The following is an 18,431-nucleotide window of genomic DNA, read 5'->3' on the forward strand; positions in this document are numbered from 1 at the left end:
CATGTGGGGACTAGGGAAATACTAAATATAAATTCTGCCCACAGTCTTGGAGGTTCCTGCCATCCTTTTTTATTATTTTTTTTTACACCCTCTAATCGCGTCCCGGAAATCCTTGCGGGCGGCGCTTCCTCGAGTTTCAGCTCGCGCCGCCATCTGTTCCGGACGAACCATTCCCCCCAGAAGCTCTGCTTGACCTGTTCGCCTGCGTGTTTCATCGACGCTCTTTTCTGTGGGATTCGCTCGTCCGCTGTCCCTCATGGGTCGCAGAAAGATCGAGATCAAGGCGATCAAGGATGATCGCAACCGCTCAGTGTAAGTGCTAAAGCTGGTGGATCTCTTCACCTCTCCCTATTAAACCCTAGTTCGTCAAGCTAACGCTCTGGTGCGCTACTAGGACCTTTTTGAAACGGAAGGGTGGTCTGTTCAAGAAGGCACATGAGCTTGCGGTCCTTTGTTCGGTAGATGTCGCTGTCATTATCTTTGGTCACAACAAGAAGCTCTACGAATTCTCGTCATGTGATATGCGAGAGGCCCTCACTCGATATCAATACGTGCGTTGTCCATCTAATCCGCTCGTCTGGAAAGTCTCCTGTTGATCTGACATCGCCGCTTTTCCATGCTTTAGTTTGGTCCTCCACATGAACACAAAGGCCCCGAAGACTTTAACGGCAAACGTGACGATGATGACGACGAAGATGAGACGACGCCTGCCCCCGAAGATGTGCATCCTACGCCTCCGAACCCTCCCATGATTCCCGCCCACCTACCAGGTCATCCCGGTTTCCAGCATGTCACCCATGCGCCGTCTGCTTCTCCGCCCATCGGGAATGGGATGTTTGCTCCGCGCCACGGTACCCCTCAACCGCAGGGAGTTTCTCGGCCTTCGTCTCGGAATCACCTTCGCCGAGTGAGCTCCAATATGGGGCCTCAGCAGCATCATCATGCGACACCTCCGCCGCCTCCGCCGCCGCCGCAAAATGGCTTCACGTACATCCCTAACCCTTCGGTATATAATCCCAACGCTGCTCACGCCATGGCTCAACCTCCCCGCCCACCTCAGTTCACTCATTACGGACCCCCTGGGCCGCATCACCAACCGCCTCCGCCTCCACAACATCATCAAGCTATGCCACCACATTCCATGCCCCCACAGCCTATGCCTCCACACACAATGGCACCGCAAGCCATGCCGCCGCATCATCAAGCTCCTCCACACATGCCACACCCGCCTCATGCACTTGCACAGCAACCGCCTCCAATGGCTATGACCCAACCGCCCCATGCCGCCATCCCACAGGTCGCACAAGCGTTTCTCCCAGACCAAGGACGAAATTCTATGCCTCCGGCATTCACAACAGATCAGCAGCCACCGCCACCCCGAACAGTATCGCTCCCTGAGGGGACCGCTCCGACAGAGGCAATACCGGGCCCCATGAAGACGGAAGGAACGCCATCCCCGCCGCATCAGCGATCTCTCTCCTCCAAGTCTCGCAGTATCTTCACTCCCATTGACGATCGAGGTTCCGTATTGGCGCGCCATTTCGGTGTAGGTCCTCCGACGGAGGCGGGAGAGAATGCGCAAACAAGGGCTGAAGGACCAACACACGGACCGAATGACGGGAAGCCTGCCGGGCTGACTGCAAAGCCTCCTCCTCCGCCTCCTCGAGCTGCCACGGAAGCCCCACGTGCACAGCCGGTAGTCGACCTGAAGCCGCCTGTGCGCACAAACAGCGGCCAGTTCCCGCCTAAACGCCCGCAGTTGAAGGTGCAGATACCGAGTGAGAATTCGGACCGGGGCAGCGCAACGGCGGACTCATCGTCACGCGATTCGGCGGGGAATAAAACGCTCACGCCTGCCAAAGCAAATCCAGACACCGGTCATTCGAGCGTGGTATTACCACCGCCCTCGCCGTCTGCGGGCGCAATACTAAGTGCGGGGGCTCAAGGACCGCCAAATCCTTTTGCCCGGCCTCCGCCTCCGGGAGCAGCAACACAGAACAACAGTGCATACAACAATAATAGCAATATAGATACGCCGATCTCTGCTCTTCCTAGTCGGTTCGTCTCGGATGCGCTTCTCCCGTCACCGTCCAGTTTTTTCCCGGAATGGGGCTTTGGGCGGTCTGGACCAGACAGCAACATGCTGCCCAGTCCCCTAACGTTCCCTACGCCGGCGGTGCAAAGTGGCCCCGGGTTTGGGCGCGAAGATGAGCAAGACAAAAAGCGCAAAAGCCCCGACAGTGGACCCAATGCGGAAGGGGTATTAAAGAAACCAAAGACGTAAATCCGCTCCATATTGTTACAACTACTAGACTGATGATTGTGGTATTTTGTTGCTGGGGTGATCATGTCCCCCGTGTTTCATATATGGCATCTCAAGGCGTTGGCGAAAGCTACTTTTGGTTTCCTTGATTGGGATGGGAAAGTTTCGAATGAGGCTCGTTTTGTTTCCCTTGGATCCTTTTTTGTCCTTCGGTTCTGAACAAGTACCAAGTCCTTCCTTGTTTTGTGATAAGGGTTTCCGATTTAACTTTATACCCCTTCCTTTTTATTGTTATTGCCATTGTCGTGTTTGGCAGTTGACCTAGCTATCCATCGATTTCTCTCTCTCCAAAGTCCGAAATATATGAGAATGGTGCGATAAACCTTTCCTTTTCCTTACCTATTTCCTTACTGTTTTGCTTTATTTTTTTTTCGCTGGGGACTCTGAAGATAAAACACATAATATTATCATATTAAGTGTTTTAATCTTCCCAGTCACGGGTGGCTTTTTCTCTTTCATATATTATTACAATGTTCTTATTATTTTGGGTGGAATTACAAAAAAAAAAAAAAAAACAAAAAAACAAAAAAACAAAAAAAAAATGTGTACATAACAAGCCGTGCGATGTGCAACTAGGAGAATTTAATTCAATAGTAGGATTTCTTAGCTTTACTAAAGCTTGCTGGGTGTGTGGTTCACCGCACATCCCGTTTCCTTCCCCGTTGCTTCTAAATATAAAGAGTTAGTTATCTGATAGTAGGGATTCCAACCTAAGGGCTGATTGATAGTTCCGTTTGCCGGAAACCTAAATAAAAAAAACGTTAACTCTAAATCTTTTTTTGGTGTTGGGGGGCGCACGAGTCATGAATGACATCAGTTTTTTCTATCTCTTGTTATCTGATGGATAGTAGGGATGAATAATATCTAGGGAAGGATGGGATGGGGTTTTAGTTCGAAGTGCAAGCAAGGTATTAGGATTCAGTATTATGAATGGATGATGATGGTATTATAGGATTTGGTAGGGTAGTGGATTTGGTTGTTGATGATTTTGTGACTTGTGTATCCTTTCCATTATCGTAGTAGTAGTAGTTTAAAGTATCTCAGCCAGTCACAGTCAAGTAGTATTAGATTTTAAAGTTTAGATACATCACATCATGATAATCATCTTGTGTAAATGTAAATGCCATGCAAGTATGTATGTTGAATGCAGATGAAAGGTTTCTAGTCCAGATTCGTTAGTGTAGTTGAAATCCATCCCATTCATTATACCTTCTTCCTTCGGCTAGTATCTTTTTTTTTCCTCTCTCGCCTTTTGGTTTCTAGCCTTAGAGGCCTGAATCATTAATAGTTTTTGAGTTTCGTTCCCACAGGGATGAAACCAGGATTTTGCATGTATGTAAACTGAAATGAAGAAAAGTCCGAGAAAAAGGATGCGTTAAACTGCCTCCTTCGCCTCTTTCTCTTCCTCCCCCCTCTCCCTTTTCTGATCCTTCAAAACTGCCTGTCTGGCCTTCTCCTGCTCTGCGAGACCGGTCTTTGCAATGGTATGCGATTTGCTCAGCACGACAGGCCTTACAAACAGACTTATAATAAGTCCTAATCCGGCCATCACAGTATAGAAGATCCACATGCGACTTAGCGCCAGCGTATACGCCTTCAACACGACAGTCTTCTGAGCGCTGCCCAGGGACTTGATCAGTGTGCTAGCAGATCCTGAGAACGAGTTCTCGATGGACGTGGCCTTCGCCTCGCCGATCGCGGCAGCGACTTTGGGCATTTGCTCGTGGAAGACGTTCTGGTAGATGACTGTTCCCAAGACGATGGAGATGGCGGCAGACACCTGGCGCAGGAAACCGAAGGTAGCTGTTCCGGCGGCCATATCGGAGGGGTGGATGTTGGCTTGTAGAGCGACAAGTGGGGACTGGAAGAGCGGGCCAGTGCCGATACCGCCGATGATCTGGTAGATGATGATGCGGGGCCAGGAGGCGTAGTACTTCAGGTCGATGAGGAGGCCGTACCCGAGGGTCATGAGGGCGAAGCCGGCAATGATGAGTTCGCGGTATCGGCCGGTCTTTTTTATGACAAAGCCGGTGGCGGCGGAGAAGATGGAGAGGCTGAGAACGGTGGGGAGGACGTAGACGCCGGACATGATGGGGCTGGCGAGGAGGACGGTTTGGAAGTATAGAGGTAGGTAGTAGGAGCCGGAGATGAAGACCATGCTGTGGCAGAAACAGAGCAGGAGCATCAGGACGTTGTGGGTGTTGTTGAATAGGCGGATGGGGATAACGGGGAAGCGAGCGAATTTCCATTCGTTGAGAACGGCGAGGCCCCAGGTGAAGACGCCGAAGACGATGAGGCAGATTACTGTTGGTGAGTCCCAGGGGTAGTTGACGCCGCCGAATTCAAGGCCGAATAGGAACATTAGTGTGCCGCCGAGCATGAGCATATTGCCTGTCCAGTCGATGGAGCGGATTCCAGCCCAGAAGGGCACTTTGCCGGTTTCGATCTTGAGGAAGAATACGAGGATGACGAAGGAGACGCCGCCGATGGGGACTGGGGTGTTGTTACTTGGGTGTTAGGGCTGGAGGAGGGAGGGAGGGAGGCTTACGGTTGATGTAGAAGCACCAGCGCCAGGTTACGTCTGTGGTAAAGGCACCGCCGACGATAGGGCCTAGTGCTCCGGCGATGGCCCATGTAGAGCCGAAGAGACCGTAGTACATGGGGCGTTCTCTGATGGTGTGTTAGCGCTGGGTCAGAAGAGGGCTAGTGGAGAGGTGCGACAGACCTGACACTGAAGAGATCAGAGACGCAGATATTGGCTAGCACGATGATACCACCGCCGCCTGCACCTTGAATGGCTCTGCCAGAGATGATCATGGGGAGGTTAATGGCCAGCGCGCAAATCAGACTGCCGACGAGGAAAAGGAAGTTGGCGATAAGAATAATGCGCTTGCGACCCCAGACATCACTGATTTTTCCCCATAAGGGAACACAGGCAGCGTTAGCCAGCATGTATGATGACGCGATCCATGAGTAACCGCTTTCGGAAGCGTTGAAATGCGTTGCGATAGTAGGTAGGGCTGTAGAGACGATAGTCTGTAGAGACAACAAGTGTGAGGAGATGTAAATGCGACGGTGCGATAAAGGGTCGTTACCATATCCAAAGCTGCTAGGAACAGGACAAGCTATATTTGAAACACCATGTGGTTAGCGATGGAGCCATCAGAAGCAGGGAAAAGCAAGGGACATACACAAAGCGCAGTCATGACAACGACAATCTTCTTCTTCCCTAGCTTCTGTGCCTGCGACGGCACTCTATCCAACGGCGCACCAGCGCCAGCTTTCTCGTCGGACACATCTCCAGTCTCTTCAGGAGATGGTTGTTCTGTTGATGTCTGCGAGGGCGACCCGACAGGGTCGGGCTTCTCCGAACCATCTCTGGACGAAGAGCCAACATCGGATGGTGACATCTTCTCCGCATCAACCAGGACGTCCTTGTCCTGGTCGGCATGCTGCTGCTGCTGATGCGCGTTACGATCATCCTCACGAGGAAGATCCTGAGTGACCGCCATGCTTGCAGAACTCCAGGATGAGTCTGGAGAGAGAAACAGAAGAAAACGAAAAAAGAATGACTCAATAGAAGCCCGAAAGCTTGCTGTCCAAGAAAAGAATCGGGGGTGAGGAGAAAGGAACAGGACCCCTCAGAGTGGCGGATTAAACCGACGGTTGCAGTCAGTCTTAAAAGTCTAGATTTTGGGGGAGGAAATCAGGGCGCAAGAGAGACCAGCTCAACTAATCAAGTAAATTAAACTAAATAGCTACGTAGCTAGACCAGACAGGAATCTGGCCCATTTAATAATAAATAATCCTTTTCCAAGGAGAGAAAATTTTCCCCTGTCAATGCTCGCGCTCGCCCTTAAGGCTCGGAGATAAGTTGACACAGAAACCAACGACAAAGCCATGCCCAAAACGGGCAAGAATGCTATCGATCTCGTGGGCGCCAAACGAACAAGGCTACAAGCACGCCCCGAAAAAGCCACCCCACGGGCCACTTCAATCCATGGACACGGGATGATGGTCAAGCAATCCCATGGAATGACATACAACAACTGAAAATTTGGGATAAAAATCCCGACTGCAGGAGGGAGAAATTTGGGGGGGAAAGTTACAACCGTTGGCACGCCCGGACATTTTTTGGGGTTTGTCTGCATGTCTGCATGCCTGAAAAACAAACAAATAAGACCTGTCACAATCCTCAGTCTTTTTTTTTTTTTCTTTCTCCCCGACGATGATCTGCAGTGATGCTCTCTATCAATCTTTCAATCATGATGGAGCATCGTGGAATTGAGTCTACACCGCATCTTGACTTGCGTTTTACTAAAGCACCATGCAGCTAAGGGCATTGCAATTGCGCCCGATACGGGAAAGTCTTGCTTCGCTTGAGACTAGGAAAAAAGAAAAGAAAAAAAGCCCATGTCATACTTGTTCGCTGTAGATTTCCCGGGTTTTGCTTGCGAAGAAAGATGTTACGAGAAAATAATAAGGGTATAATGTACAATTATAATTAGGGAGGAAACCCTGGAGGAACCCAACATTTCAACCATACCAAGTCTATCCATCCTGAAGCTGGAGGATTTCTGCACCGACATTTAGCAACCAACTATCCAACCTCATTCCACATAACCAGGGTGGGAACCAACTCACCAGTCAAGAATTCCTCAAAGCTCACCGTAATATAGCCGTCGCGATCATCATCATACCGCTTAAAGACATCCGTCATGCGCCGCAGACTAATGCACGCCTGTACGAACAAATCGAAGCTCATGCCCTGTTTCGCCGGCCCATACGGAGGACCATTGTTAATCTGCCGGCCTTTGTTCTCGAACGTCCGGAACAGCACCGTCACAAATGGCTGGCTCAGCCGGTACCCGAAGGCCACCAGTGCATTCTCGAACTCGTACAGGCTGATGCGCCCGCTGCGGTCTTGATCGAACCGATCGAACAGCTCCCGCCACGCTGCAAGGTAGCGCCACAGTGCCACAAACTCGTCAAATGAGATTGTCCCGCTGTTGTTCCGATCGAACATGCGGATCATCATCTTAACGGTCTTGGGGTGAAACGATGTGAAGTCTCCGTTCACTAGAGCAGAGCCCAGCTCCATCTCTGTGAGTGTACCCGAATGAGATGTGTTGGCAGCGCGGAAAAGGGGGAATAGCTGTTGCGGGTCGTCGTCGGGAACTGCCAGCGCACCATGGTTCGGCGAGTTGGGCGGACGCGACGCGGGCGGCGGACGATTGCGCACTGGCTGGCTAGGAGGCGGCCCGAAGCCGTAGTTCTGTGGAGGAGGAGAAGGGTGTAGTGGGTGAGGGCGTTGCTGTTGACTCGCTGGAGGGACGTTTGCCGGCGACCGTCCACCATGCGGGGCCTCCATGGGAGGACGCTGACTCGGTGGTGCGCCGTAGCGCTGGGGATGGGGATTGCCGGCACTAGAAACGGGGACTCGAGGTGGGACGCCGCTGGAGGAAGGATGAGGAGACGGGCGAGAATGCTTCTGGTGGTGCGAGTTGCTGGATTGCATGGCACCGAGCATTTGCGCTACCTGATTGTCATAGACCGAGTTAGGAGGCGCGGGGCATTCAACCAGGCAGACAAAGAACCACTCTCGAGGAGAAACTACCGCACCTGTTCCGGCTCTGCATGCCTGTATCGATTTATGGCTTGTTAGCGACCCCATTCATCACTTCTGATTGACCTCCTGAGGATTGTGACTCACGCTGGCAGCGCATCGGGGTTGTAGGACTGATTGTATGCCATGGCCGCGGATCTGACGTAACTGACGCCGGGCGCAATCCAGCGAGGGGCAGAATGAAAAGGTAAACGCCCAGTTACAAAGGGCGGGTTTTGGAAGGGGAGAAAAAGAAGGGAGAGAAGGAGAAGAAAGAAAAAGATGGGTTAGGATCAAAAGGAGGTCAGGGAGAGCGATGGAGAGATTAAGTTCTGTTCCATGGGCTGCTAGTCATTAACGAACAGATTGTTTTTGCGGCCTTGGGAGCGGAGCCGTGGGGCGGCGGTTCAGCAGGAGTCGCCAAGCGGAGATGCTCAGGCACCGCTTCAACTAATAAACTTGTCCTGCCACCCCTGCAAGGAGGCTGTGTATATACCTCTCTAATGAGGAGGCAGCAACAATTGCTTCAGATAGAAATAGTCCGTCGCCAGTGTAACCTTACCCTCTTGACAGCCGCAACGGACGGTCCGCAACCAAACACTGGCATGTCCGACCGTTCTCAGCCCTATGTTGGAGGCTTCTTTATTTGTTCCGGAAATGCTTGGCCCACTGGTTCCTCTTCCATTCGCGGTGGAGCCTGGCCAGCGTCTGTTCGTCGGGGAAGGTCTCTTTCCTATCAAATTATGGTCTGGTATGGTCTGACTATGAATATCACCCATCAGTCACGCTAGCCAGTCATTCAATTGGCCCCGTGCAGGAAGGCGTAGACGTATCGCCCCGGCTAGTGAAGATTAAGCGCTTTTACCACCCCCTGATTGACTCCTTCAGCCCCTCGGATTGCTCCTCCAGCTCGTTCATGATCTCCGTCCACGCTCTCGCCTGGAACTGCTTTCCTTCCGCTCCCGTTGTCAACGCCACGGATTCACTGCCCTAACATTAGCAACCCTGCCACAAAGACAACACGTAGAAATATCACAGAAGAGAAACACTTACTCTAGATATCCATCACTCCGCCAGCACTTCCCATGCGACTCCACCCCCTGATAGGTGGCACTGACCAACGACCGGCTCCCTTGCTCCGCCGTGCGCGCAAAGAGCTTATAAGCCAACCACGTCGCCCATCGCTCGTAGAATCTACTGTACTGCCGTCCAAGAGACGAAACACAAAACCCAGGGCTTACAGTGTTAATGATGACCGGCACAGTGCCATTCTCATTCCGAACAAGACCAGCTACCGTCTTGAGAACATACTCCAGGAGAAGCTTCGAGATACCATACTGCTTTGGGCCTTTGAAGGTCTGCGGGCTATTCAAATGCTTTAATAATGGCTGCACCGTCCGAAGACTCTTGGCTTTCACGCGCACGAACTGTTGGCTGGACACGACCGTAAGATGAGCCGGGTCGGACAAGGATGAGCTACTCCTTAGTTTCGGAAGGAGCAACAGCGCCAACAGAGAAGTGGATAACGTATTGACCTGCAATGTTTCCTCCCATCCCTCGGGCGATACGCCGAAATCTCGGTTCCATATTCCGGCGTTTAGTAACGCAATGTCCAATTGGTGCAGCTCCTCGTTCACCCGGTTTGCGAAACTCTTGACGCTCTGGAAGCTGTTCATTTCCAGCTGCCATACTTGAATCACCCCGGGTCTGTTTGTAAGCTTCTCAAGCTCCGTCTTGGTCGCTTGGCCTCGCTGGAGGTTCCGGCTCCCTATAATGAGCGACTCCACCCCGAGATTGAGGAGCTTGACGGCGGCCTCGAACCCCAGTCCGGATGTAGCTCCGGTCAGGATGACCGTTTTCCCTGCAAATGAAACCCCACTGGGGTCGACCGGTGGGTTATACTGGGTGCGTAGTAGACGAAGGAGGCTAGCCATGGTGCAGTTAATCGGCACGCGACAGAACACTATACAATCCAGGGGGAATAGAAGGACGGCCAGTCATTGATGTAGCCTAAAGGAGCTGACAATCGACACATTCAGGTCGATCAATTAATATAAGCTGAATAGGGATGCGTCTTCGAAGGATCGGATCCAACCCAACCCTGCATAAAGTTGAAGATGGTTGAATTCAATTGATTAGCGATCCGCCATGGACGATAGCTGCCAGGCGGTTTAGCTTGAGCTAAGGCCGGGTCCGGCGTCTGGGCCGCCCCGCAGTAATACTCGATGCGGCTTTACGAGTACGAGCAGTTTCTGCAGTCCGCCAAGGTCCTCAGCAGAAAGTTTGCCGTTGAATCCGGTAGTAACAAGCGGTTCCCAATTTTTCCGGTTTGCAGATATATACCTGTATGGATAGTATGAGGCTTAGAATAAAGCAACTAGAATTCTGGGGATAGTGCTTAGAACTTAGTATTAGAAGAAATGGAGAGCGAATGAGAAAGCAGGAAAGTGGCAACATCCTTTGGGCGCGGATCAGGTCAGGGGACCTCGCAAACAATGCAAACACGCAGAGGCCTTTCTTGCGACTATCTGGCTCAGTTGTTCGCCATTTGCACTCATAGACTGACAAATCTGGGGTATTTGCTCCCTTTAAAGCAGTTGTATTGATTCCACTGCCTTCTTTGGAGTGCCCTTTTTCAAACAACTAAAAGTCAAAAGACCTTCCTCCCTATAAAATACCACTTCTTCCTCCCTACCCATCAATATATATCCAACCAGCAAACTCGAATGAGGGGTAATATATAGTACCCCGCAGACCAGCCGAATTATCCACACCGACAAAGATCATCAGCCCAAAAGATCAAACCAAAATCTCCCCCCGAAGATAAGTTAAGCTATGGTGTCCAGCGAGGAAGCCGGACATCATCATGTCCTTTCATCCGAAAAGGGCTGGCGCGAAAACTTCCCCGACGGCGACCTCTGGGTGTTCGGCTACGGGTAAGCCTATCAGGTCCTTGAACGCGATTGGCGCGACGGTGATTATCCCATGACTGGGTGACGGTGGTGGCTGACCCTTTCTTCTTTTCTTGCTGCCAAAAGGAGCTTGATTTGGAAGCCTCCGCCGCATTTTGGTATGTTGATGTTGTTCTGGAGAGATAAGAGGGTCTTAAGGACCTTGATTGATTCAGAGTGAATTGATTGTTAATTGTCGTTGTGGTAGATCAGCGTGTTCCGGGTTATATCAATGGCTATGTCCGACGGTTTTGGCAGGTATGTTGTTGACTATGTCATTGTCTCTTCCATGATGTCTGCTTGTTATGTCTGTGGATGATGTCGATTGGTGATGAGGCTAACTAGCCATTTGAATCATAGGCTAGGTATGTCTGGATATGCTTTCAAGCTGCGAAAATCTATTGTTGCAGCACAATAGGCTAACACGCAGGACAGTAACGATCACCGCGGCACAAAAGAGAATCCCGGACGGGTATTAACAGTGATTGACCGGGAGTTCTGGGAAACTCTTGATGATCCGGTATGATTCCTTTGCTCCCTTCTGCGCCTGCACATATCCTCTTCCTCTGGTCAATTATCTCACAAACCACCCCTCTAAACAGCTAGCACACCATGAAACCTCCGCAACAGCTACAGTCTGGGGTGTAGCGTACCACATCCCTGCCAGCCACGCCAATGAAGTCCGACAATATCTTGACATTCGGGAAATCAATGGCTACTCCGACCACTACACGCCGTTCCACCCGGTCCTGACACCCCAGGGAGCTAGATCTACTGACACCTCGGACTATCCCGCCACTCCCATCACCTGCATGGTTTACATCGGCCAGCCCTGCAATCCGCAATTTCTACGTAACCCGGCACAACGTGAACAACAGGCGGTGGCCGAGGTGATCAGTCGCAGCGAGGGCAAAAGCGGGAAGAACGCAGAATACCTGTTCATGTTGGAGAAGGCGCTCGAGGGGCTTGGGTTCGGTAATGCTGAGATGCATGTCACCGATCTAGTGAAACGGGTTAAAGCGCTTCAGAACGAGGAAGAGGTGCGTAGGGAAGAGGAGCAGGCTGAACGGGACTTGGAAGAGTCGCTGCATCCATCGGCGCGGGAAGCAAATGAAAGGTTCCCGCCTGCTGAGTAGACATGTCTGAATAAGAATATAGAGAGATAGAGATGATGAGATTGGGATAGATCATGACTTGGACCTAGATTAATTCCAAATTCACGATAGAGCACTGATTGCTTTCGCTGGACCACTTTCCCATCGGCCTCAAATCAGGTGTTAACATAAGCCAGATTACATACATGTCAACCATGACCCGAGTAAACGACGTCAGAAACAATTGATTTAAAGCCACGCGATGCGAAACCATATCAAACCACGAGAGAGATGTCATTATCGCAATGAACTGGCGTGAGAGGGGAAAACAATAACGGAAAGAAACAAGAGATAGGGGTCGTTTCGTCGTAAGTCACCATCATAAAAGCTGGGTAGCATGCGCCCGGGGTTTTATCCCAAACTTTATGTCCGAAGGGACTAACAGCAGCTGACATGCGAGAAAGAGGGAAAAAATCGTGAAAAGAAATGAAGAATAGGACAAGAGACCGGTCCGTAGTAAGCCATCGGCAATGCTATAATAGCTTGCGCAGCTTACTCTGCAGCCTCAGGCTCCTGCTGCTGGGAACGCCAGCCTGCTTTTTATTAGCTACAATGAGAAAATTTGGAGGTGAAAACGAGGGCCTTGATGCCAGTGCCCACTAGGGAGATAGAAGAGAAAAACTCACCGCCGCCGTTGTAGCCACGGTTGTAGCCACCGCGTCCGTGGAAACCACCACCACCACCACCCATGCGCGGTCTCGACTCCGAGGCTTTGTCGACACGGATGACACGGCCGTCGAATCTGAAATTTGTCAGTATTTGGAAATAAAACATCTAGATGTCTTGCTTACTCCTGGTTGTTCATGGCGTTCATGGCAGCGTCGGCCTCAGCATCAGAGGCGAAGCGGACGAATCCGAATCCACGGCTGCGGTGGGTGTCATGGTCCTTGACGACAATCTGAGTTTGGTCAGTACGAGCATAATGATGGAGAACTTTCATTGCTCCGCGAAACATGGATGACCAACGGCTTCTTCGATTGTTCCATATTGCGAGAATCCCTCACGGAGGGTATCGTCAGTGGTGTGCCAGGCAAGGCCGCTGATTTTGGTCAGTATGCTATTGGGGCCGGGTGGCCAGAAAGGAAAAAGAATTGACAGACCCGATAAAGAGCTTAGACATTTTTATTGAGGTTTCCTACAACGGAGCTGGAAACTATTCTGGTAGTAAGCACCTGCGGAATGAGGATGTCTGTCACAGCGAAAAATGAGGGGTTGGATGCGATGGTTTCTTTGACAAAGTAGTCACGTCGAACTTTGAGAAAACTTCACAAAAGCCGACCAAAGAAGAGACCTAAGAATGTAGACGGAGGAAGAAAAAGCAAAAGAAAGTGGGAGAGTGAGAGAGGATGAAGGGAATGGTTTTAAGAGAGACGACAGCAGACCCTGGAGGGTCCTCTCCACGACGGAGATTCAGTGAGACCGTTGCAAGTGACTCCACCAAGCATGAAACTAAAACATACTGCCAAGGGAAAGACGAAGAGAAAGAAGAGACTGACCTACCTGATTTGTGAGTGGTGCTTGGAATTTGAGTAAGGGATGGAGGGGTAGTTGTAAACTAAGGAAGCAGTTCTGCAGAACCGGGACCAGGAATGGGGGGGGAGTTTTAGGGGGGATTTAGTTTTGTAGGAACCGGTGAGAATGACGAAGAAGAAGAAAACGCGGCTGGCAAAGCGGGGGGGAAAAACGAAAAAAAAAAAAAGAGAGGGAAGAAGGGAAGAGGGAAGAGCCTGGCGTGCTCGAGGCTCTAAGGGAAGGGAAGAGAGAGCATCAGGGCTGTTTGTCTTAATAATGCAAACCAGCGATGGGATTGGAGACGCTAAAGACTCATGCCCGGCGCACCTCCGTTCCCCTCCTCTCTTGGAGAATTTTTGGAAAATTGGGGAAAAAATGTTGAGATGTCCGCCGGTGGCTGTAGCCGTTGCACTGGGATCACATTTCTCCGTAGATTCCGGTGGGTGGATGTTTATTTCAAGTTGGTTTGGCGACCTTCCATCAAGGCGCTTGGAACTACTTACTATCTATCTACTCTACTTGGATGGCGGACGATGTTGAGCCTGCTTTTGAGGATGCGAGAACCGGAAACCAGGCCGGTAATGAAAGGGAGCTAGGTAAGGACTAGAGATCGGCTAGGTCTCTATGCATGGCGCCGAAGCTCAAGGACACAACGGGTGCCAATTTGCAGCTCCCGTTGACCGACGAAGAACTACTCATGTCCGCGGATCCTCGTCGTAGGGCTGTTTAAGATGCCGGACATGGTCTAATGGTCTATCTTTCGCTGCACGGACGCTGCTGTTCAACCAACCCAGCAGCTTGTATTGCTGGCATTTGAAGCTGTAACTTACACATGCCGGGAGCATAGACTGGCACTCGTCTGGTACCTGCCAGCTATCTATCTAGCTTATCTGACAGGCCCGGGTCTTCACTACTAAGCAATTCCCGGGTAGAAGTATTCACTGGACGAAGCATTCTAGCTACTGGTGGGGCCAGACCTGCACAGTGCTTCTTTCTATTCACCACTCTCTCTCTCTCATACCCACCTCCCTCAATTGCTCTCCATTGGCTTCCTTATTGACCATTAGAATCTGTCTTGGGATTTGATGGGCTTCATGCTTTTCAGCTGCACTCAGGAGATTGAATATTCTCAGCAAGTGCGAGCGGCGCATGGACTATGTCCAACCCCCAAGTATGAAGGTAGTGTTACCTTCCACCTTTTCTTCCTCTACCGTCAACCTTGTTTTTTCTTCCTCACTCACGGTGCTTCATCCTTCACCCTGAGAACTGCCTCGATACTCTAGGGCCTCACCAGGATGGGCGATATCACTAATGAATAGAGTGTGAGTATCGGTCAAGATGGCCGCGCAGTGGCCAAGGACTCTATAGGTGCTTACAGTGATGGAATCATTCAGGATGGCAGCCATCTGTCGATAACCGGATATGCGAGATCAAGGAATGTGCCAGGAATACCCTCGAGCACAAGATGAGCATAACAGAAGCAGCCCCTGACGACGGGGTGGCGGTGACAGGTGCTGTGAAGGACAACAGGGCATTGGCCAAAAGAATGGCAGCCTTGCGTATCAACCAACCGCTGCTCGCTCTACGGCAATCAATGCAGCATCTCTCTGGTGAACTGAGGCAATCGGAAATTAGTATCCATGAAACATCATGGTATACAGCTGACAAGGCAAAACCACAAACTCCGAGAAATCCCCTGAAGGATGTCCTGCGGAAATCCGTCATTATGCTGACAGCCTACTTTTGAAATGCCTCTCCTGCGCAGTATTGGGTCCTATACACAACACGTTTGAGACTCCATGCTCCCGTCGATATTGTCGAAGGTACACAACAAGCTAATCGACGAAGCTTAGATAGCTGGCGATAACCGGAGGGAAAACGAACGGAGCGGCAGGATATCACTTGCCATTTCCTTAGACACAGCGTGTAATAGACCCCTGTTGTGCAAGAATACTTCGGAGAGTACAAGTTATACCTCTAGCGGAGATACAGCAGAAAGCAGTCTTGCGTTGCTGAATAGTATAGCGCCGTTGATCGAGATTTAAAAATTCCAGCCACGTTGATACCCCCGAGATATCACCTTCACGCGTTAAAGATAAAAGTGAAGTGGAACATGGGGAATTACGATGTGACGAGTAGGAGACTTATACCGCGAACAGAAATACTTAGATATCCTCAACAATCTCAGTGAAAGACACATGTTTTACTCGTCTCGGATTCTCCTTCCCAGCTTAATCCTATATTACACTGACTCAGTAGTCAAGTGGTCATATTCGGCAACCGCGACATCATCTGAAGCAACAGTGACGCTAAGCGTTGGTCGAGATGTCGTCGGGGAGCTCCTGCCCCCGCACACACACACACACACACACACACACACACACACACACACACAACAACTCTAACTACATATCCCCTGAAATCACTGACCACAGCCCCATCTCTTACCAGCTTACACAACATGGCTCAAGCTGGTTCTAATCCGCTACGGCACTCCGATCTCTATAACAGAGTGCAGGACTGGATAACTAAATCAGATGCCGCGCACAATAGCCACGAACCACGATATACAAGCTGCTTACGCCACCGTAGGTCCCATTCATCGTTTCCAGTATCTGAAGTCTTCAGTGCATCTCTAACAATTTGCATTGCAGCTCCTTCCTTTTACCTACAACCAGTGTCTTATGCCTTCGACAAAGATCGATACGAAGAAATAAAAAAAATGAACGCGGAACCTGAGAACATGCCAGCCAGTTTCGCTGAACGGCAGCCAGGTTGGCTTGGCTGGGAGAATTATTACGCTGAAAGGGGAGGTGTCACTGTATGTTACCCCTCTGTGCAAAAACTACAGCAGGCTCGTGTGAGTCACATGGCTTCACTCGAGCCAACAGGATCCCAACAGCCAGTTGCATCGTCAACAGCAAATGATCCGGCAACGTCTTCAAACTCCGAAGAAAGGGGACGTCACCGATATGAGCGGCAGCCTCGACACAGAACTAAGAATGATCGATACGAGTACAAGGTTCAGGATAAGAGCAGCGAACGCCCCCGTTCGAAGAAGAGGACATTCAACGACACCTTTCATGCTCCCAACGTGCCCTGTGATCGTCTGACTGTGAGTGACATGCTGCTGGGCCTTGTATGAGATCGCTAACACCGTAACAGCTGAGCCAAAGGCGTACAAGCGGGATTTTCAAAAGAGGGAAGGCATCATCTCCTATCAGAACCCGCCCCCGCGATCCCTCGCTAGGGTTCTTTGGAGTCGATACGATCGTGAACACAGATATCATGAGAGCCAGCGCTGGCTCTGGTTTCTCTGAAAGCGACTTTCTTACAAAAAGAAGTACCAATAACGCTACCCAGATTGGCTCGTTCTATGGACATCTCGAGGAGAACTGTCATTCAATCTCATCAGGGACCATCTCGGACACTGCCTCTACAGTCGCCCTCTACTGCTCACGAGAATTGGCCAAAGCAGACCACATTGTCACCGAGTCCATGGACTTGGATGCCACTTCAGAACCTGCTACAGATAGTTACGTGCCTGCTTGGGGTAACTCGTCAAGTAGAAATACTGAGGTGCATCTCGAAGAGCATCCATACCCCCACTTGAATATTCAATATATCTCTGATGACACAAGCATAGGTGAGGGCCAATACTGCTCCACTAGGCTTCAAGATGGTGTCTCACAGAAGTGCAAGCATCCATCTGACGTCATGAGGTCAAATGAGGTCGCAGAAAAGCCTTCTGATGAAGACAAAGCGGGTGGCCAAAATAGTGAGGAACGAGGAACAGACGAGGTTATTGCTGCAGCTCGTGTGCACGATAATACAATCACCCAGTCTGCCTTGTCCAATGCCAGCAAGTGTCGGCAGCCAACCTTGGAGCCTCGCAGCAGAACCGTAGCTGATACTGAAGAATTTGACTATGAAGGAGTAATGGGTGCCAAGCTCCGAGGAACAATCACACCAAGCTACAATCAACTCCATTGGTCCCCATATCATGGCGGCAGTAGAAAGATGTCCTTGATGTCCGAAGTCGGCATTTGTGGCGAGACCTCGCAGGGTCATCAAAGTCAAATTAGACAGACCATCGAGGAGCCAGATTATGAGAGCGTGGACTTCACAGCTGTTCCTGAAGCCAATGACTGCTGCTCAGAGGTGGCCAGTTTGATTGACCTGGAGGAGTGGGAGACAGCATCTATCATTGTTGATATGGATACAGAGCTTGACACCCAGGTCTTGAGTATGCCGACCTCGAGCGCAGCCAATTGCAATAACACACAAGAAATTCGGAAACGACTGGAGGCCACACAGCTTTGCGCAAGTATTCAGGGAGAAAAGCCGCACCGTTTGTGGGAGGCAAGGCTTGAGAAACCTTCCACTGCTTTTTGTTCTACCGACAGCATGCGGGACACCCCTTCAGCTGTCAAAGAAAGCCAGATGAGGGGCGCAAGTCAGCTGTCAGTTCATGATGAATCAATAGAATCGGAAGCCAGGACCACTTTCCGTCCGGGACCCTGGCTGGAGTCGCTGTCACGACGAAGGGGTGGAGCCATTGGGATAGGAAATGGCCGCTTGGACCCCACTGATGGGCTTGGGACATTTTGGCAGCAAAGAATGGGTTACTGATAGATGGCTGTTGGGGGCCGTTATTGCTCACTTGCTTTATTGGGCGATTTTGCTTTATTATTGCTGAATACTCGACACGAGGATATTTTTCATGTATACTAAATGTTGCAGATCCTCCAGGATACACAATATACCCCTTTGCTGTTGCTCATTCAGAATGCCGAGACTTGGCCGGCCCCGGTAGCACAGATGGGTGCCAGATCGATTGATCATGCAATAATTGAGAGACGACAATTAACCCGGCTGGCCTCGTA

At 50.7% G+C, this 18,431-nt stretch overlaps 7 protein-coding genes across 7 annotated transcripts; 3 read left to right on the forward strand and 4 right to left on the reverse strand.

The window, feature by feature from the left end:
* Positions 1–256: 256 nt before the first annotated feature.
* rlmA (SRF-type transcription factor RlmA) lies at positions 257–2,284 on the forward strand (the record flags this gene model as incomplete). The annotated part of the gene is made up of 3 exons (XM_025625211.1): positions 257–312; positions 395–551; positions 626–2,284. The coding sequence occupies 3 exons, from the start codon at positions 257–259 to the stop codon at positions 2,282–2,284; spliced, it is 1,872 nt and encodes a 623-aa protein (XP_025481252.1).
* Positions 2,285–3,331: 1,047 nt separating this feature from the next.
* BO87DRAFT_356208 (MDR family MFS transporter) lies at positions 3,332–6,078 on the reverse strand. The gene is made up of 5 exons (XM_025621363.1): positions 5,515–6,078; positions 5,419–5,448; positions 5,049–5,359; positions 4,872–4,993; positions 3,332–4,816 (listed from the first exon to the last, which is right to left on the reverse strand). Exons 1-5 carry the CDS (start codon positions 5,833–5,835, stop codon positions 3,699–3,701), a joined length of 1,902 nt encoding a protein of 633 aa, XP_025481253.1. The 5' UTR covers positions 5,836–6,078; the 3' UTR covers positions 3,332–3,698.
* Positions 6,079–6,733: 655 nt separating this feature from the next.
* BO87DRAFT_375397 (calcium binding modulator protein) lies at positions 6,734–8,147 on the reverse strand. The gene is made up of 4 exons (XM_025623027.1): positions 8,037–8,147; positions 7,946–7,964; positions 6,968–7,862; positions 6,734–6,900 (listed from the first exon to the last, which is right to left on the reverse strand). Exons 1-4 carry the CDS (start codon positions 8,075–8,077, stop codon positions 6,875–6,877), a joined length of 981 nt encoding a protein of 326 aa, XP_025481254.1. The 5' UTR covers positions 8,078–8,147; the 3' UTR covers positions 6,734–6,874.
* Positions 8,148–8,419: 272 nt separating this feature from the next.
* BO87DRAFT_23791 (putative short-chain dehydrogenase/reductase family protein) lies at positions 8,420–10,030 on the reverse strand. Its single transcript, XM_025618817.1, has 2 exons — positions 8,982–10,030; positions 8,420–8,913 (listed from the first exon to the last, which is right to left on the reverse strand). The coding sequence occupies exons 1-2, from the start codon at positions 9,860–9,862 to the stop codon at positions 8,790–8,792; spliced, it is 1,005 nt and encodes a 334-aa protein (XP_025481255.1). The 5' UTR covers positions 9,863–10,030; the 3' UTR covers positions 8,420–8,789.
* A 463-nt stretch (positions 10,031–10,493) lies between these two features.
* On the forward strand, positions 10,494–12,108 carry BO87DRAFT_375399 (gamma-glutamylcyclotransferase). Its single transcript, XM_025623028.1, has 5 exons — positions 10,494–10,864; positions 10,967–10,998; positions 11,088–11,137; positions 11,310–11,399; positions 11,482–12,108. The coding sequence occupies exons 1-5, from the start codon at positions 10,764–10,766 to the stop codon at positions 12,013–12,015; spliced, it is 807 nt and encodes a 268-aa protein (XP_025481256.1). The 5' UTR covers positions 10,494–10,763; the 3' UTR covers positions 12,016–12,108.
* Positions 12,109–12,270: 162 nt separating this feature from the next.
* BO87DRAFT_23881 (RNA recognition motif domain-containing protein) lies at positions 12,271–13,200 on the reverse strand. The gene is made up of 5 exons (XM_025618823.1): positions 13,134–13,200; positions 13,000–13,072; positions 12,825–12,931; positions 12,678–12,775; positions 12,271–12,566 (listed from the first exon to the last, which is right to left on the reverse strand). The coding sequence occupies exons 1-5, from the start codon at positions 13,151–13,153 to the stop codon at positions 12,526–12,528; spliced, it is 339 nt and encodes a 112-aa protein (XP_025481257.1). The 5' UTR covers positions 13,154–13,200; the 3' UTR covers positions 12,271–12,525.
* Positions 13,201–16,006: 2,806 nt separating this feature from the next.
* BO87DRAFT_405757 (uncharacterized protein) lies at positions 16,007–18,177 on the forward strand (the record flags this gene model as incomplete). Its single annotated transcript, XM_025625953.1, has 3 exons — positions 16,007–16,133; positions 16,200–16,660; positions 16,711–18,177. The coding sequence occupies 3 exons, from the start codon at positions 16,007–16,009 to the stop codon at positions 18,175–18,177; spliced, it is 2,055 nt and encodes a 684-aa protein (XP_025481258.1).
* Between the last annotated feature and the right edge of the window lie 254 nt (positions 18,178–18,431).

Source organism: Aspergillus neoniger, assembly GCF_003184625.1.
Source record: "Aspergillus neoniger CBS 115656 unplaced genomic scaffold BO87scaffold_11, whole genome shotgun sequence".
NCBI lineage: Eukaryota > Fungi > Ascomycota > Eurotiomycetes > Eurotiales > Aspergillaceae > Aspergillus > Aspergillus neoniger.

What these genes read in the sequence shown, in the direction of transcription:
- BO87DRAFT_23791 (XM_025618817.1), bottom strand. Translation starts at nt 9,862, where the DNA reads ATGGCTAGCCTCCTTCGTCTACTACGCACCCAGTATAACCCACCGGTC. An exon ending in CGGAGTGATGGATATCTAGA is followed by an intron (nt 8,914 to 8,981) that starts GTAAGTGTTTCT and finishes ATGTTAGGGCAG; the next exon opens with TGAATCCGTGGCGTTGACAA.
- BO87DRAFT_375399 (XM_025623028.1), top strand. Translation starts at nt 10,764, where the DNA reads ATGGTGTCCAGCGAGGAAGCCGGACATCATCATGTCCTTTCATCCGAA. An exon ending in GAAGCCTCCGCCGCATTTTG is followed by an intron (nt 10,999 to 11,087) that starts GTATGTTGATGT and finishes TCGTTGTGGTAG; the next exon opens with ATCAGCGTGTTCCGGGTTAT. An exon ending in GGGAAACTCTTGATGATCCG is followed by an intron (nt 11,400 to 11,481) that starts GTATGATTCCTT and finishes CCCTCTAAACAG; the next exon opens with CTAGCACACCATGAAACCTC.
- BO87DRAFT_356208 (XM_025621363.1), bottom strand. Translation starts at nt 5,835, where the DNA reads ATGGCGGTCACTCAGGATCTTCCTCGTGAGGATGATCGTAACGCGCAT. An exon ending in TCTGATCTCTTCAGTGTCAG is followed by an intron (nt 4,994 to 5,048) that starts GTCTGTCGCACC and finishes ACACACCATCAG; the next exon opens with AGAACGCCCCATGTACTACG. An exon ending in CTGGTGCTTCTACATCAACC is followed by an intron (nt 4,817 to 4,871) that starts GTAAGCCTCCCT and finishes ACAACACCCCAG; the next exon opens with TCCCCATCGGCGGCGTCTCC.
- BO87DRAFT_375397 (XM_025623027.1), bottom strand. Translation starts at nt 8,077, where the DNA reads ATGGCATACAATCAGTCCTACAACCCCGATGCGCTGCCAGC. An exon ending in CTTTGAGGAATTCTTGACTG is followed by an intron (nt 6,901 to 6,967) that starts GTGAGTTGGTTC and finishes ATGTCGGTGCAG; the next exon opens with AAATCCTCCAGCTTCAGGAT.
- BO87DRAFT_23881 (XM_025618823.1), bottom strand. Translation starts at nt 13,153, where the DNA reads ATGTCTAAGCTCTTTATCGG. An exon ending in ATGGAACAATCGAAGAAGCC is followed by an intron (nt 12,932 to 12,999) that starts GTTGGTCATCCA and finishes GACCAAACTCAG; the next exon opens with ATTGTCGTCAAGGACCATGA. An exon ending in AACGCCATGAACAACCAGGA is followed by an intron (nt 12,776 to 12,824) that starts GTAAGCAAGACA and finishes GACAAATTTCAG; the next exon opens with ATTCGACGGCCGTGTCATCC.